The following is a 16,800-nucleotide window of genomic DNA, read 5'->3' as shown; positions in this document are numbered from 1 at the left end:
TTTTTTTATGCTTTACTTCTTATGAATGACCTCTCCTTAGATTCATCGCTGTATGAATAAATGTTTCTATTCCAAGCCATCATCTCAAAGTTCTTTCTTTCGTTTTTACAAAGATTAACACCTTCACTTCCCTCCCACATATCTTGTCACATGTTCTCTTCTTACACATCACCATACGCCTCTGCATTAAATAAAAGCCATTGCATGTTTACTTTTCAAGTGCAATTTAATAAAATTAGTAGATTTTCGTTTAAAAAGTTTAGGAAAATATGGCTTCCACAAATGCAGCATGTTTAAGTGAATCAAAGAGTTCTTCCTTGCAAATGATCATTTCCTCCATGGGCCCTGAGAAGGGTTTACATTTAATCATTTAAAATGTTTTAAATAAGATTAAGAACACAAATATTAAGATTATTTTAAGAGGCCTTCATTATCAGTCAAAAGTGAATAGCACAGAGTACTGAAGCTTGGGTTCATTTGCTAACACATCAACAATGAAAACAGCACCATTGTTTGGAATGCAAATATTATCATTCTGAATCTACCAATTCTCTATCATAGTACGTCATGATTGAGACCCCCTTTATGAAACAAAACTTATCTATTGAAATTCAGATTTTGTTACATAAAATTTTAAAAACATGCTAATGCATACTGAAAGTAGTCGATATACACATTATGGGATATAATGCAACATTTTGGCAGAAGAAACGCTACATTGATGTACTATTTCAGCAGTTAAAGTTGAAGCCTACATCTGTGTGGAGAATGATGCCAATCCCTAATTGCTGGTGGTGGTTGTTGCCAGTTTACTTGGTGTGGTGGTAGAACCTCTGTCCTGATTGGCTGTGGGAAAGGTAGGCATGCCGAGGAGAGCTCTGAAACGTTGCCTGTAAAAGACAAACAAGAAAGCATGAATAGATCCTTTAGAAACATCATACCATAGAAGTATAATTTAGTTATTCCATTTGTAAGCATCACGTCTAACTAAGCATGAGAATGACCGAGTCAGTCAAATCAAAGCTAGGGTGCATCTAGCCTAAAAGTGATGAATACTCTATTCCATATTGTGACTAATGTTGATTTTCATGATGTATTCCTAGTATTTCGTCAAAGCCATTACCATTGGCCATTTGATCTACCTGGCAGCACCAAGGCTGTATGTAATGGGTTGTGCTGCCCAGGTAGGTAGGGTTGTGATATGTAGGGCTCTGCATTTAGGGAGAGTTATTAACTGACCTCAAGAGGCTGATAGTGCATCTTCTCACACCACGTGTGAATTAATTGTCACCCGTGCATACCATAATTATATAACAGAATTATTCAATTAGTCCAAAATAAATTCCCAACCATGTGGATTGACTTCAAAAAGGAAATTACTGTCGCCACTTATTCCAGAGAAGAGGCAAAGTAGCAGGGTCTCTGCCCAAAATCTGCAGATTGAGCAGACTTGGTCAGCGTTAAGCAGACCAAGTGAGGAGTTTTTGTATTGGGGGGGCAATGAGTGTCGAATTTGGTAAAGGTAAGTGATTTGTATTTCTAAAATGGTCAATTGTAAACACCATATTAAGGTGTTCATTGCATGACAAAACAATTAGCAGGTCTATTTCGTTCCAGTAGATAGCATAATCTGTCCATCCACAAATTACCTGTGGCAAGATGGTGGCATAACACCAGACAACAGAAAGAGCTGGCCACTACTATCCCAGAGATAACCTCTGCCCTCGACTTGCAATTAAAACAGTAAATTAATTTTTATTTGATTTATTTCGCCTTTATTTAACCAGGTAGGCAAGTTGAGAACAAGTTCTCATTTACAATTGCGACCTGGCCAAGATAAAGCAAAGCGGTTCGACACATACAACAGAGTTACACATGGAGTAAAACAAACATAGTCAATAATACAGTAGAAAAATAAGTCTATATACAATGTGAGCAAATGAGGTGAGAGAAGGGAGGTAAAGGCAAAAAAAAAAAAAAAAAAAGAGGCCATGGTGGCGAAGTAAATACAATATATAGCAAGAAACACTGGAATGGTAGATTCGCAGTGGAAGAATGTGCAAGGTAGAGATATAAATAATGGGGTGCAAAGGAGCAAAATAAATAAATACAGTAGGGGGAGAGGTAGTTTGGGCTAAATTATAGATGGGCTATGTACAGGTGCAGTAATCTGTGAGCTGCTCTGACAGCTGGTGCTTAAAGTTAGTGAGGGAGATAAGCGTTTCCAGTTTCAGAGATTTTTGTAGTTTGTTCCAGTCATTGGCAGCAGAGAACTTGAAGGAGAGGTGGCCAAAGGAATAATTGGTTTTGGGGGTGACCAGAGAGATATACCTGCTGGAGCGCATGCTACAGGTGGGTGCTGCTATGGTGACCAGCGAGCTGAGATAAGGGGGGACTTTACCTAGCAGGGTCTTGTAGATGACCTGGAGCCAGTGGGTTTGGTGACGAGTATGAAGCGAGGGCCAGCCAACGAGAGCGTACAGGTCGCAGTGGTGGGTAGTATATGGGGCTTTGGTGACAAAACGGAAGGCACTGTGATAGACTGAATCCAATTAATTGAGTAGGGTATTGGAGGCTATTTTGTAGCCGAAGTCGAGGATCGGTAGGGTGGTCAGTTTTACAAGGGTATGTTTGGAAGCATGAATGAAGGATGCTTTGTTGCGAAATAGGAAGCCAATTCTATATTTAACTTTGGATTGGAAATGTTTGATGTGAGTCGGGAAGGAGAGTTCAGTCTAACCAGACACCTAGGTATTTGTAGTTGTCCACATATGTCAGAACAGATCAGAGTAGTGATGTAGGACGGACGGGCAGGTGAAGGCAGCGATTGGTTGAAGAGCATGCATTTAGTTTTACTTGTATTTAAGAGCAATTGGAGGCCACGGAAGGAGAGTTGTATGGCATTCAAGCTCGCCTGGAGGGTTGTTAACACAGTGTCCAAAGAAGAGCCAGAAGTATACAGAATGGTGTCGTCTGCATAGAGGTGGATCAGAGACTCACCAGCAGCAAGAGCGACATCATTGATATATACAGAGAAGAGAGTCGGTCCAAGAATTGAACCCTGTGGCACCCCCAGAGGCACGGACAATAGGCCTTCCGATTTGACACACTGAACTCTATCAGAGAAGTAGTTGGTGAACCAGGTGAGGCGATCACGAGAAACTAAGGCTTTCGAGTCTGCCGATGAGGATGTGGTGATTGACAGAGTCTAAATCCTTGGCCAGGTCAATGAATACGGCTGCACAGTATTGTTTCTTATCGATGGCGGTTAAGATATCATTTAGAACCTTGAGTGTGGCTGAGGTGCACCCATGACCAGCTCTGAAACCAGATTGCATAGCGGCGAAGGTATGGTGGGATTCGAAATGGTCGGTAATCTGTTTGTTGACTTGGCTTTCGAAGACCTTAGAAAGGCAGGGTAGGATATATATAGATCTTGCGTTCTTGCATTGCTCACTTCTAAAGTGGATGCCTATTCAACTAAAGTGTAAAGTCTGGAGAATGACCTGGAAACAGTGCATGCTAAATTAGAAGGGACAATCAATCTCCTAAAAGGGAAAACAATCACTTGAAAATCACTCCTGTAAATTCAATGTGCGGGTATTTGGACTTGGAAATGGGGCAACCAAACTTCTATCACGAGCAATGTTTTCTATTAACTGTTAGGGCAGGAGAAGCTGGATCCCATGCCTCGAATTAACATTGCACACTGGACGGATCCTCGCCAGAATGGCTCGTTGTATGATTGTACAAATCCACAGTTTTGAAGTCAAAAAGCAAATAGTTCACCTTGTAGCAGAATTGGGGGCTCTGACCTATGTAGAAAAGGATCAGCATCTACCCAGACCTGAGTGCCGAACTGCTAAAACAGAGGGCAACATACAATGAGGTGAAATCTGCAGCTATGCAAGCTAAATCTGTTAGGCAAAGGGGGGTCAGAGAAGGGGGGAATGGTTTACAGGGAGGGTGTTCTGGGTGGAGAACAATCAATGGGTGAATTTCCCTGTGGGTCCTGCTTTTTGTTACACATACTTGGGCTTATCAACACTAAATACAACAATTATACAGTTAATATAACACTCTTTTCTGAAAAACAATGGCAAAAATAGCAATTCTCTCTTGGAATTTGAAATACCTTATATGTCCTATCAAACGTGTCAGCGGTCTTGATATCCTTCCAAGAAACCATATTGATACAGCAATGCTCCAAGAAACACACCTGCTCCATAAGCAGCGCTCGACATTCAGGGCAGCCCACTGGCCCTGCAAACTCTGCCGAAGCTTGACGGGCCAGTTAATCAAGCTTTCATATCGCCCACTTGGGACAGTACATTTTCAAACTCCCACAAAAATTAAATAAATACATATTCACAATCTCCCTGACGTCTGACGCTTCACACTTGTTATCAACCAACATTCGGTTTCCAAGTATGGGGGATTTTCCGATGCATGTGGTGTGCGTCTTGGAGCGGTGAGTACAATCAATGTGGGCTTGGAGGGAGGCAATTGTGAATGTGTGTGTGACTGGGCCATTGAGAGAAGCCGTTGCCTAGTCCTGTGGGTGTCCTTGGACATTTTTTTGTATCGTTGCTATGGTTACACCACCAATATAATCTATGCCCTGAAGTATGTGCCAAGAAGGGGAGGAGAAACCAAGTAAAGATGGCCGTAGATAGACTAGAAGTAAGATTAGGACACAATAGTGGCAGAAAACCAAAAGATGTGGATCATATACATAAAGAGGAGTGAATGTATGTTGTGTCAAACTGAAACTGTATATAAAAAGGGATCTCAGTCTGAGACCGGCAGTTGCTCCATGGACCAGCTCGGCGTGTTACTTTGTAATAAAGTCTATATTGAATACACAAGCTCGGGTGTCTAAAATATATTGTAAATAGTATTTCCACGACACAAACAAGAATGTCAGAGAATTCCCTCTACGTCTAGAGTGAGCCCCGCCAGTAGCCTACGTCGTGGATACTCGAGCCAGACCCATCTCAGCAGAGGCAGGAAGCCCATCAATAAACACCGGCACGTGCATTCAAAAGTCCTCCACCTGCCTTTCCGCTTGCTTGTCAAGACATTAACAATATTTACACAAATGTGACTTGTTTAAGGAAACTACGCTATGTCGCGTGTCACTACTTCACAGGAGCACCATTTAAAATATTTAAAAAAATAAAACATTTAATCTAAATGAGTTTTAGGCAAGAAATGCATGAATTTTCATGTGCCTTAATAACACACTTGTATGCTATCTGTAAATATGAATACAATTATTAAATTACAAGCCTAGTTGGTTTAGCCACAGAAAAAAGAAAAAGATTCCCGGTAGCAATGATTAGATGAGATAATGAGTGGGCTGGAAATGCCGAGAGCTGAGTTCGGATTCGTCTGCCATGTAGCACACTTGCCTATAATATGAGCTGGTCAGTATGTGTAGGTAATCCTTTTTAACACAGCTAAAAATAAAAAATAAAGATATCACGTAGTAGAACTGCATAAGTGTTGCTCTCCACTTTTTTATTTTTTTTATTTCACCTTTATTTAACCAGGTAGGCTAGTTGAGAACAAGTTCTCATTTGCAACTGCGACCTGGCCAAGATAAAGCATAGCAGTGTGAACAGACAACACAGAGTTACACATGGAGTAAACAATTAACAAGTCAATAACACAGTAGAGAAAAAAAGGGAGTCTATATACATTGTGTGCAAAAGGCATGAGGAGGTAGGCGAATAATTACAATTTTGCAGATTAACACTGGAGTGATAAATGATCAGATGGTCATGTACAGGTAGAGATATTGGTGTGCAAAAGAGCAGAAAAGTAAATAAATAAAAACAGTATGGGGATGAGGTAGGTAAAAATGGGTGGGCTATTTACCGATAGACTATGTACAGCTGCAGCGATCGGTTAGCTGCTCAGATATAGCAGATGTTTGAAGTTGGTGAGGGAGATAAAAGTCTCCAACTTCAGCGATTTTTGCAATTCGTTCCAGTCACAGCCAGCAGAGAACTGGAACGAAAGGCGGCCAAATGAGGTGTTGGCTTTAGGGATGATCAGTGAGATACACCTGCTGGAGCGCGTGCTACGGGTGGGTGTTGCCATCGTGACCAGTGAACTGAGATAAGGCGGAGCTTTACCTAGCATGGACTTGTAGATGACCTGGAGCCAGTGGGTCTGGCGACGAGTATGTAGCGAGGGCCAGCCGAAAAGAGCATACAGGTCGCAGTGGTGGGTGGTATAAGGTGCTTTAGTGACAAAACGGATGGCACTGTGATAAACTGCATCCAGTTTTCTGAGTAGAGTGTTGGAAGCAATTTTGTAGATGACATCGCCGAAGTCGAGGATCGGTAGGATAGTCAGTTTTACTAGGGTAAGTTTGGCGGCGTGAGTGAAGGAGGCTTTGTTGCGGAATAGAAAGCCGACTCTAGATTTGATTTTGGAAGGAGAGTTTACAGTCTAGCCAGACACCTAGGTACTTATAGATGTCCACATATTTAAGGTCGGAGCCATCCAGGGTGGTGATGCTAGTCAGGCGTGCGGGTGCAGGCAGCGAACGGTTGAAAAGCATGCATTTGGTTTTACTAGCGTTTAAGAGCAGTTGGAGGCCACGGAAGGAGTGTTGTATGGCATTGTTGTATGGCAAGCTCGTTTGGAGGTTAGATAGCACAGTGTCCAAGGACGGGCCGGAAGTATATAGAATGGTGTCGTCTGCGTAGAGGTGGATCAGGGAATCGCCCGCAGCAAGAGCAACATCATTGATATATACAGAGAAAAGAGTCGGCCCGAGAATTGAACCCTGTGGCACCCCCATAGAGACTGCCAGAGGACCGGACAGCATGCCCTCCGATTTGACACACTGAACTCTGTCTGCAAAGTAGTTGGTAAACCAGGCAAGGCAGTCATCGGAAAAACCGAGGCTACTGAGTCTGCCGATAATAATATGGTGATTGACCGAGTCGAAAGCCTTTTGGCAAGGTCGATGAAGACGGCTGCACAGTACTGTCTTTTATCGATGGCGGTTATGATATCGTTTAGTACCTTGAGCGTGGCTGAGGTGCACCCGTGACCGGCTCGGAAACCAGATTGCACAGCGGAGAAGGTACGGTGGGATTCGAGATGGTCAGTGACCTGTTTGTTGACTTGGCTTTCGAAGACCTTAGATAGGCAGGGCAGGATGGATATAGGTCTGTAACAGTTTGGGTCCAGGGTGTCTCCCCCTTTGAAGAGGGGGATGACTGCGGCAGCTTTCCAATCCTTGGGGATCTCAGATGATATGAAAGAGAGGTTGAACAGGCTGGTAATAGGGGTTGCGACAATGGCGGCGGATAGTTTCAGAAATAGAGGGTCCAGATTGTCAAGCCCAGCTGATTTGTACGGGTCCAGGTTTTGCAGCTCTTTCAGAACATCTGCTATCTGGATTTGGGTAAAGGAGAACCTGGAGAGGCTTGGGCGAGTAGCCACGGGGGGGGGGGGGGCGGAGCTGTCGGCCGAGGTTGGAGTAGCCAGGCGGAAGGCATGGCCAGCCGTTGAGAAATGCTTGTTGAAGTTTTCAATAATCATGGATTTATCGGTGGTGACCGTGTTACCTAGCCTCAGTGCAGTGGGCAGCTGGGAGGTGGTGCTCTTGTTCTCCATGGACTTCACAGTGTCCCAGAACTTTTTGGAGTTGGAGCTACAGGATGCAAATTTCTGCCTGAAGAAGCTGGCCTTAGCTTTCCTGACTGACTGCGTGTATTGGTTCCCGACTTCCCTGAACATTTGCATATCGCGGGGACTATTCGATGCTATTGCAGTCCGCCACAGGATGTTTTTGTGCTGGTCGAGGGCTGTCAGGTCTGGAGTGAACCAAGGGCTATATCTGTTCTTAGTTCTGCATTTTTTGAACGGAGCATGCTTATCTAAAATGGTGAGGAAGTTACTTTTAAAGAATGACCAGGAATCCTCAACTGACGGGATGAGGTCAATGTCCTTCCAGGATATCCGGGCCAGGTCGATTAGAAAGGCCTGCTCACAGAAGTGTTTTAGGGAGCGTTTGACAGTGATGAGGGGTGGTCGTTTGACTGCGGCTCCGTAGCGGATACAGGCAATGAGGCAGTGATCGCTGAGATTCTGGTTGAAGACAGCAGAGGTGTATTTGGAGGGCAAGTTGGTCAGGATGACGTCTATGAGGGTGCCCTTGTTTACAGATTTAGGGTTGTACCTGGTGGGTTCCTTGATGATTTGTGTGAGATTGAGGGCATCTAGCTTAGATTGTAGGACTGCCGGGGTGTTAAGCATATCCCAGTTTAGGTCACCTAACAGAACAAACTCTGAAGCTAGATGGGGGGGATTCAATTCACAAATGGTGTCCAGGGCACAGCTGGGAGCTGAGGGGGGTCGGTAGCAGGCGGCAACAGTGAGAGACTTATTTCTGGAGAGAGTAATTTTCAAAATTAGTAGGTCGAACTGTTTGGGTATGGACCTGGAAAGTATGACATTACTTTGCAGGCTATCTCTGCAGTAGACTGCAACTCCTCCCCCTTTGGCAGTTCTATCTTGACGGAAGATGTTATAGTTGGGTATGGAAACCTCCGAATTTTTGGTGGCCTTCCTGAGCCAGAATTCAGACACGGCAAGGACATCAGGGTTAGCACAGTGTGCTAAAGCAGTGAGTAAAACAAAGTTAGGGAGGAGGCTTCTGATGTTGACATGCATGAAACCAAGGCTTTTTTGATCACAGAAGTCAACAAATGAGGGTGCCTGGGAACATGCAGGGCCTGGGTTTACCTCCACATCACCCGCAGAACAGAGGAGGAGTAGTATGAGGGTGTGGCTAAAGGCTATCAAAACTGGTCGCCTAGAGCGTTGGGGACAGAGAATAAAAGGAACAGATTTCTGGGCATGATAGAATATATTCAGGGCATAATGCGCAGACAGGGGTATAGTGGGGTGCGGGTACAGCGGAGGTAAGCCCAGGCACTGGGTAATGATGAGAGAGGTTGTATCTCTGGACATGCTGGTTGTAATGGGTGAGGTCACCGCATGTGTGGGAGGTGGGACAAAGGAGGTATCAGGGGTATGAAGAGTGGAACTAGGGGCTCCATTGTAAACTAAAACAATGATAACCTGAACAACAGTATACAAGGCATATTGACATTTGAGAGAGACATACAGCGAGGCATACAGTAATCACAGGTGTTGAATTGGGAGAGCTAGCTAAAACAGTAGGTGAGACAACAACAGCTAATCATCTAGCACAACAACAGCAGGTAAAATGGCGTTGACTAGGCAGGGAGGGTCGGATTAACTACACACAGAGTCTGAGAGCGGCTGGGGCCGACAGATAAAACATAAACAAGCAGAATGGAGTACCGTGATTAATGGACAGTCCAGCATGCATCAGCTATGTAGCCAAGTGATCAGTGTCCAGGGGGCAGCGGTGGATGGGGCAGGGGAGCTAGACTGGCGAGTATTATCCAGGTTAAAAAAACTGGCTGGCTGTGCAGAAGGTAAAAGCCGCTAGCAGTGGCTAACAATGACTAAATAGCTTGTAGCTGGTTAGCTTCTGGAGGTTCTTGAGTGTGTTCTAAAAATTAAAAATAATAGCTATTCCGTATCACATTGGGTGAGGCAGGTTACCGGAAGGTATAATCGAATTAAAAATCGAAAAGAGATTGAAAATAAATATGGGTCCGGTGAGTGGTTGGGACGCGGCGATTCAGACGGTTAGCAGGCCTGTGCTAACAAGCTAACAGTTAGTAGGCCGGGGCTGAACAAGGTAGCAGTTAGTGGACCGGGGCTAAACAAGCTAGCAGTTAGCAGGCCGAATTAGCAAGCAAGGAGATAGCAAGGGCTAGAAAGTTATCCTTTGGGGGACGTCGCGATGGGGTGAGTCTGTTTATGCCTCTTCATGCGGTGACAACGATAGACCGGTCGTGGGTCCGGATATTGTAGCCCAGGAGTATGCTTCGGTGGTAGCACAGGAGCTCTGGCCGGGCTAGCTTCAGGCTAAATGGATGGAAACGCTAACCAGGAGTAATCATCCGGGGTTGCAGTTAGCTAGTTGTGAAGATCCAGCTGAAAATGTTCCGTTTGCGGTGGGAATCCGGGGATAAAAAAATAAAAAGAATAATAGGTCCGTTATTCTCTGGTTAGAGTCGCGTTGTTCGAACTGGCGAGAGCTTTCCGCGCTAAAGATTAGCTGATGACCGGTTAGCTGAAGACCGCTAGCAATGGTTTGCTGACTGATAGCTGGTAGTTAGCTGGCTAGCTTCAGTTGAGGGGTTCCGGATCCGAAGTAAATATAAATACTTTAGAAAAAAAGCAGATCCGCGCTACATTGGGTGAGGCGGGTTGCAGGAGAGTATTTAGAAGTTGAGGTTTAGCAAAATGTTTTAAAAGATATGCGAAGAAAAATATGTTTTAAAAAAACAAAACAATATATACATATAGGGACACGACAAGACGTCTGACTGCTACACCATCTTGGATTGTAATTGGATTGTAACTTTCTGAAGGACAGAGTTTTGAAAGCAGTGGAATTACAGTACGATAGCTAAGGAGATGGACATAATTCTGGCTTTTGATTGCAAATATGCAGAGGGAGTCGAAAAGAGAACACACAGAAGGCTCCGGATCACATCTTCAAACTAAGGGCAACCATGTTATCCGTGACAGAGGGAGAAGCGTCCATCCAGGTAAGAGTCTAGCTAGCTACATTTTTAGATATTACACGCTTCTAATTTTGTCAGAAAGTCGATTTCAGTTGAAGTGAAAATGTACTGTTAGCTAGCTAGCTAACGTTACATGTATGATCTGTGTAGTAATATTATTCATTTCTCAGAGCCATTTGCATTGTTAGTTATAGCCTAATGTTAGCTAGCTAACATTGAACCTGGTTGGTTAGCTACCTGCAGATTCATGAAGAGTAGTAACAGGAGTTGGGATTATGGTTCATTGTTTAGCCAATGTCTAAACAAAAAGACTCCACTATGGAAGTAACTATTAAAATAGAATGTTTATGATGTCATTGCGACAACTGTCGATAGACGTAACTGGTAAATCCGCTCTGGCTATCTACTCCGATTTCAGAGCACTCTCATCTGAGACTGCCAGAGTGCAGAATAACTGACGAATTTACAAACGCTCAACACCCGTTGAATATGGCCTGTGCCAGTAAACGTTGGCAAAAAAAGTGTAATTAAATTGTTACCAGCAGCAGAGTCGCAGTCACCAACACTCTGGCTAACATAAAAACACCCTAACCAGCTCTGTTAGGGCAAGTAAATTGGTCAGAATGAGCTGTTCTCTCTTTTGTGTATGGAATTAGCTAGCAAGCTAGCCAACGTTAGCCAGTTAGCTTGGGTGCATGACTGCTTGTTAGGTCAGAACGCTCGGATCAACCCCTCAACCCAGTGTGCGCTCTGAACACTCCGAGAGCGAAACACTGAATTTACGAACGGCCAATCTGACAACGCTCTGAGTTTACGAACGCCCAGAGCACACTCTGGAACTAGAGATGAAATTTATAAACCAACCTTTATTCTTGGAAAGCTTTGGTTGTTTAGTACATAGTTTCACATGTGAATCCTTAAAGAGATGGGTGGGTCTAAAGCTTAAGAGGGTGAGAATGATGCTGAATGTGTGTAGACAAAGAAGAGCTCTCCGGTAGGTACCATAACATTCAAGGGCCATTTTCTCAAAAGTGAGGTTACAAGTTAATCAACTTTCAAAGCAGAATTACTTTCCCATTGTTGCTCAACTGTGGTGTATGATATAATTTTCTAGCTCGGAGTTTCTACTTTTATCCAATGTAAAAAAACACAATTTCAAATTTTGCACCATAAGTCATTTGGTCAGAAATGACTTTTTGGTTAAATACAGAAATACAAATGAATATTGTAATAATGGTATCCTGCAGTCCATAGTTGTTTAGAAACCAGCTGTTAATGACCTATGTCATTTATTTATCAGCTAAAAATGGCAACCATATTACCTCCCAAGAGAATTCTCTTCGGTTAGTCACAACTGTGTATATTCCCCCTCAAGGAATTACACTGGACTTTATGCAAACTGGAAACAACATATCCTGAGGCTGCATTTCTTCTATCTGGGTATTTTAACAAAGCAATTTTAAAGAAAACGGTACCGAAGTTCTATCAACACATTCACTGTAGTACTCACGCTGGGAAAACACACGACCACTGCTACACTCTCTTCCGGGATGCCTACAAGGCCCTCCCCCGCCCTCCCTTCGGCAAATCTGATCACGACTCCATTTTTCTCCTCCCTTCCTATAGGCAGAAACTCAAACAGTAAGTCCGTGCTAAGGTCTATGCAATGCTTGTCTGACCAATCGGAATCCATGCTTCAAGATTGTTCTGATCACGCGGACTGGGATATGTACCGGGTAGCCTCATAGAATAACACTGATGTATAAACGGACTCAGTGACAGAGTTCCTCAGGAAGCGTATAGGGGATGTTGTTCCCACTGACTATTAAAACCTAACCAAACCAGATACCGTGGATAGATGGCAGAAATCAAGCTAAACCGAAAGCACGAACCACCGCATTTAACCATTGCAAGGTGACTGGGAATACAAAACGAAGGAGCTGATAGTGGGCTTCAGGAAAAAGCAGAGGGAGCACGCCCCTATGCACATTGACGGGACCGCAGTGGAGAAGGTGGAAAGCTTAAAGTTCCTCGGCATACACATCATTGATGATCTAAAATGGTCCACCCACAGACAGTGTGGAGAAGAAGGCGCAACAGCACCTCTTCAACCTCAGGAGGCTGAATAAATTTGGCTTGACCCCTAAGACTCCCACAAACTTTTACAGATCACAAAAGGATGGGCTGTATCACCGCCTGGTACAGCAACTGCACCGCCCACAACCGCATGGCTCTCTAGAGGGTGGTGTTGTCTGCCCAACGCATCACCTACAACACCCAATGTCACAGGAAGGCCAAAAGAATTATCAAGGACATCAACCACCCAAGCCATGACCTGTTTACCCCGCTATCATCCAGAAGGTGAGGTCAGTACAGGTGCATCAGAGCTGGGACCGAGAGACTGAAATACAACTTCTATCTCAAGGCCGTCAGACTGTTAAATTGCTATCACTAGCCGGCTACCACCCGGTTCCTCAACACTGCACCTTAGAGGCTGCTGCCCTATATACAGTGGGGAAGATGAAAGATGAGAGGCCTGTAATTTTCATCATAGGTACACCTCAACTATGACAGACAAAATGAGAGAAAAAAAATCCAGAAAATCACATTGTAGGATTTTTTATGAATTTATTTGCAAATTATGGTGGAAAATAAGTATTTGGTCACCTACAAACAAGCAAGATTTCTGGCTCTCACAGACCTGTAACTTCTTCTTTAAGAGGCTCCTCTGTCCTCCACTCGTTACCTGTATTAATGGCACCTGTTTGAACTTGTTATCAGTATAAAAAGACACCTGTCCACAACCTCAAATTGCAGTTCCTATGCCTTCCACTAGATGTCAAGTCTTTAGAAATTGTTTCAGGCTTGTACTCTGAAAAATGAGGGAGTAAGAGCAGTCTGAATGAGTGGACCCTGCCGTATCACAGAGCTATTTCATGCGCACGACCGAGAGAGTGCCTTCCTTGTTTACCTTTTATATTGACAACGTTATTGTCCGGATGAAATATTATCAATTATTTAGGTTAAACACAACCTTAGGATGAATATAAACATTGTTTGACGTTTCTATGAACTTTACAGATAAAATCCAAATCGTTTGTCTGCCTGTTGTGAATGCGTTTGAGCCTGTGGATTACTGAAGAAAATGCGAACAAAACAGAGGTTTTCGGAGAGAAAGAGAGACTTGATCGAACAAAAGGAACATTTATTGAATAAATTAATGTCTTCTGAGTGCAAACGTGAAGATCATCAAAAGGTAAGTGATTAATTGTATCTCTATTTCTGACTTGTGTAACTCTTCTACTTGGCTGGTTACTGTTTGTAATGATTTGTCTGCTGGGCTATGTTCTCAAATAATTGTAAGGTATGCTTACGCCGTAAAGCATTTTTGAAATCTGACACAGTGGTTGGATTCACAAGAAGTTCATCTTTAAACCTATGTAAAATAGTTTTATCTTTCCTGAATTTTTATAATGAGTATTTCTGTATTTGAATTTGGCGCTCTGCAATCTCACTGGATGTTGGCCAGGTACCCTACCCCACATACCCTAGAGATGTTAATGTGTTTGAGCCAATCAGTTGTGTTGTGACAAGGTAGGGGTGGTATACAGAAGAGCCCTATTTGGTAAAAGACCAAGTCCATATTATAGCAAGAACAGTTCAAATAAGAAAAGAGAAACGACAGTCCATCATTACTTTAAGACATGAAGGTCAGTCAATGGGGAACATTTCAAGAACTTTCAACGTTTCTTCATGTGCAGTCACAAAAACCATCAAGCGCTATGATGAAACTGGCTCTCATGAGGACCGCCACAGGAAAGAAAGACCCAGAGTTACTGCAGAGAATAAGTTCATTAGAGTTAACCTCAGCTCAGATTGCAGCCCAAATAAATGCTTCAGAGTTCAAGTAACAGACACATCTCAACATCAACTTAAGTGGAAACTATGTGAAATCAGGTATTCATGGTCGAATTGTTGCAAAACCATTACTAGAGGACACCAATAAGAAGAAGAGACCTGCTTGGGCCAAGAAACACAAGCAATGGACATTAGACCGGTGGAAATCTGTCCTGTGGTCTGATGAGTCCGAATTTGAGATTTTTGGTTACAACTGCTGTGTATTTGTGAGACACAGAGTAGGTGAAGGGATGATCTTCCATGTGTGGTTCCCACTGTAAAGCATTGAGGAGGTGTTATGGTGTGGGGGTGCTTTGCTGGTGACAGTGATTTATTTAGAATTCAAGGCACATTGAACTAGCATGGCTGCCACAGCATTCTGCAGTGATACCCCATCCCATCTGATTTGCACTTAGTGGGACTATCATTTGTTTTTCAACAGGACAATGACCCACCTCCAGGCTGTGTAAGGGATATTTAACCAAGGAGGAGAGTGATGAAGTTCTGCACAATCCACAATCAACCAACCTCAACCCAATTGAAATGGTTTGGGATGAGTTGGACTACAGAGTGAAGGAAAAGCAGCCAACAATTGCTCAGTATGTGTGGAAATTCCTTCAAGACTGTTGAAAAAGCATTCCTCATTGAAGCTGGTTGAGAGAATGCCAAAACTGTGCAAAGCTGTCAAGGGTGGCTACTTTGAAGAATCTAAAATACATTTTGATTTGTTTACATTTTTTTGGTTCCTTCATGATTCCATATGTGTTATTTCATAGTGTTGATGTCTTCATAAAATTCATAAAAACCCTTGAATGAGTAGGTTTCCAAAATTCTGACTGGTACTTTGTGAATTGGCTCCCAATTTCATTAATATGATTAAAATACTACAGTGCCTTGCGAAAGTATTCGGCCCCCTTGAACTTTGCAACCTTTTTCCACATTTCAGGCTTCAAACATAAAGATATAAAACTGTATTATTTGTGAAGAATCAACAAGTGGGACACAATCATGAAGTGGAACGACGTTTATTGGATATTTCAAACTTTTTTAACAAATCAAAAACTGAACAATTGGGCGTGCAAAATTATTCAGCCCCTTTACTTTCAGTGCAGCAAACTCTCTCCAGAAGTTCAGTGAGGATCTCTGAATGATCCAATGTTGACCTAAATGACTAATGATGATAAATACAATCCACCTGTGTGTAATCAAGTCTCCGTATAAATGCACCTGCACTGTGATAGTCTCAGAGGTCCGTTAAAAGCGCAGAGAGCATCATGAAGAACAAGGAACACACCAGGCAGGTCCGAGATACTGTTGTGAAGAAGTTTAAAGCCGGATTTGGATACAAAAAGATTTCCCAAGCTTTAAACATCCCAAGGAGCACTGTGCAAGCGATAATATTGAAATGGAAGGAGTATCAGACCACTGCAAATCTACCAAGACCCTCTAAACTTTCAGCTCATACAAGGAGAAGACTGATCAGAGATGCAGCCAAGAGGCCCATGATCACTCTGGATGAACTGCAGAGATCTACAGCTGAGGTGGGAGACTCTGTCCATAGGACAACAATCAGTCGTATATTGCACAAATCTGGCCTTTATGGAAGAGTGGCAAGAAGAAAGCCATTTCTTAAAGATATCCATAAAAAGTGTTGTTTAAAGTTTGCCACAAGCCACCTGGGAGACACACCAAACATGTGGAAGAAGGTGCTCTGGTCAGATGAAACCAAAATTGAACTTTTTGGCAACAATGCAAAATGTTATGTTTGGTGTAAAAGCAACACAGCTCATCACCCTGAACACGCCATCCCCACTGTCAAACATGGTGGTGGCAGCATCATGGTTTGGGCCTGCTTTTCTTCAGCAGGGACAGGGAAGATGGTTAAAATTGATGGGAAGATGGATGGAGCCAAATACAGGACCATTCTGGAAGAAAACCTGATGGAGTCTGCAAAAGACCTGAGACTGGGACGGAGATTTGTCTTCCAACAAGACAATGATCCAAAACATAAAGCAAAATCTACAATGGAATGGTTCAAAAATAAACATATCCAGGTGTTAGAATGGCCAAGTCAAAGTCCAGACCTGAATCCAATCGAGAATCTGTGGAAAGAACTGAAAACTGCTGTTCACAAATGCTCTCCATCCAACCTCACTGAGCTCGAGCTGTTTTGCAAGGAGGAATGGGAAAAAATTTCAGTCTCTCGATGTGCAAAACTGATAGAGACATACCCCAAGCGACTTAC

The 16,800-nt window shown here is 43.2% G+C and overlaps 1 protein-coding gene across 3 annotated transcripts in view; it reads right to left on the bottom strand.

Annotated features, from left to right (window-relative positions):
* Positions 1-207: 207 nt before the first annotated feature.
* Positions 208-16,800, bottom strand: part of LOC115135426 (G protein pathway suppressor 2-like) — a 39,498-nt gene continuing 22,905 nt past the window's right edge. For all 3 annotated transcript variants that reach the window (XM_029670110.2, XM_029670108.2, XM_029670111.1), the window contains one exon: positions 208-890. In XM_029670110.2, coding sequence (XP_029525970.1) covers positions 810-890 — 81 coding nt within the window. In that variant the 3' untranslated portion in view covers positions 208-809. The remainder of the gene's footprint in view (positions 891-16,800) is intronic.

This window comes from Oncorhynchus nerka, linkage group LG10 (genome assembly GCF_034236695.1).
Source record: "Oncorhynchus nerka isolate Pitt River linkage group LG10, Oner_Uvic_2.0, whole genome shotgun sequence".
NCBI classification, from domain to species: Eukaryota; Metazoa; Chordata; class Actinopteri; order Salmoniformes; family Salmonidae; genus Oncorhynchus; species Oncorhynchus nerka.
This window is presented reverse-complemented; position numbering and strand designations above follow the sequence as displayed.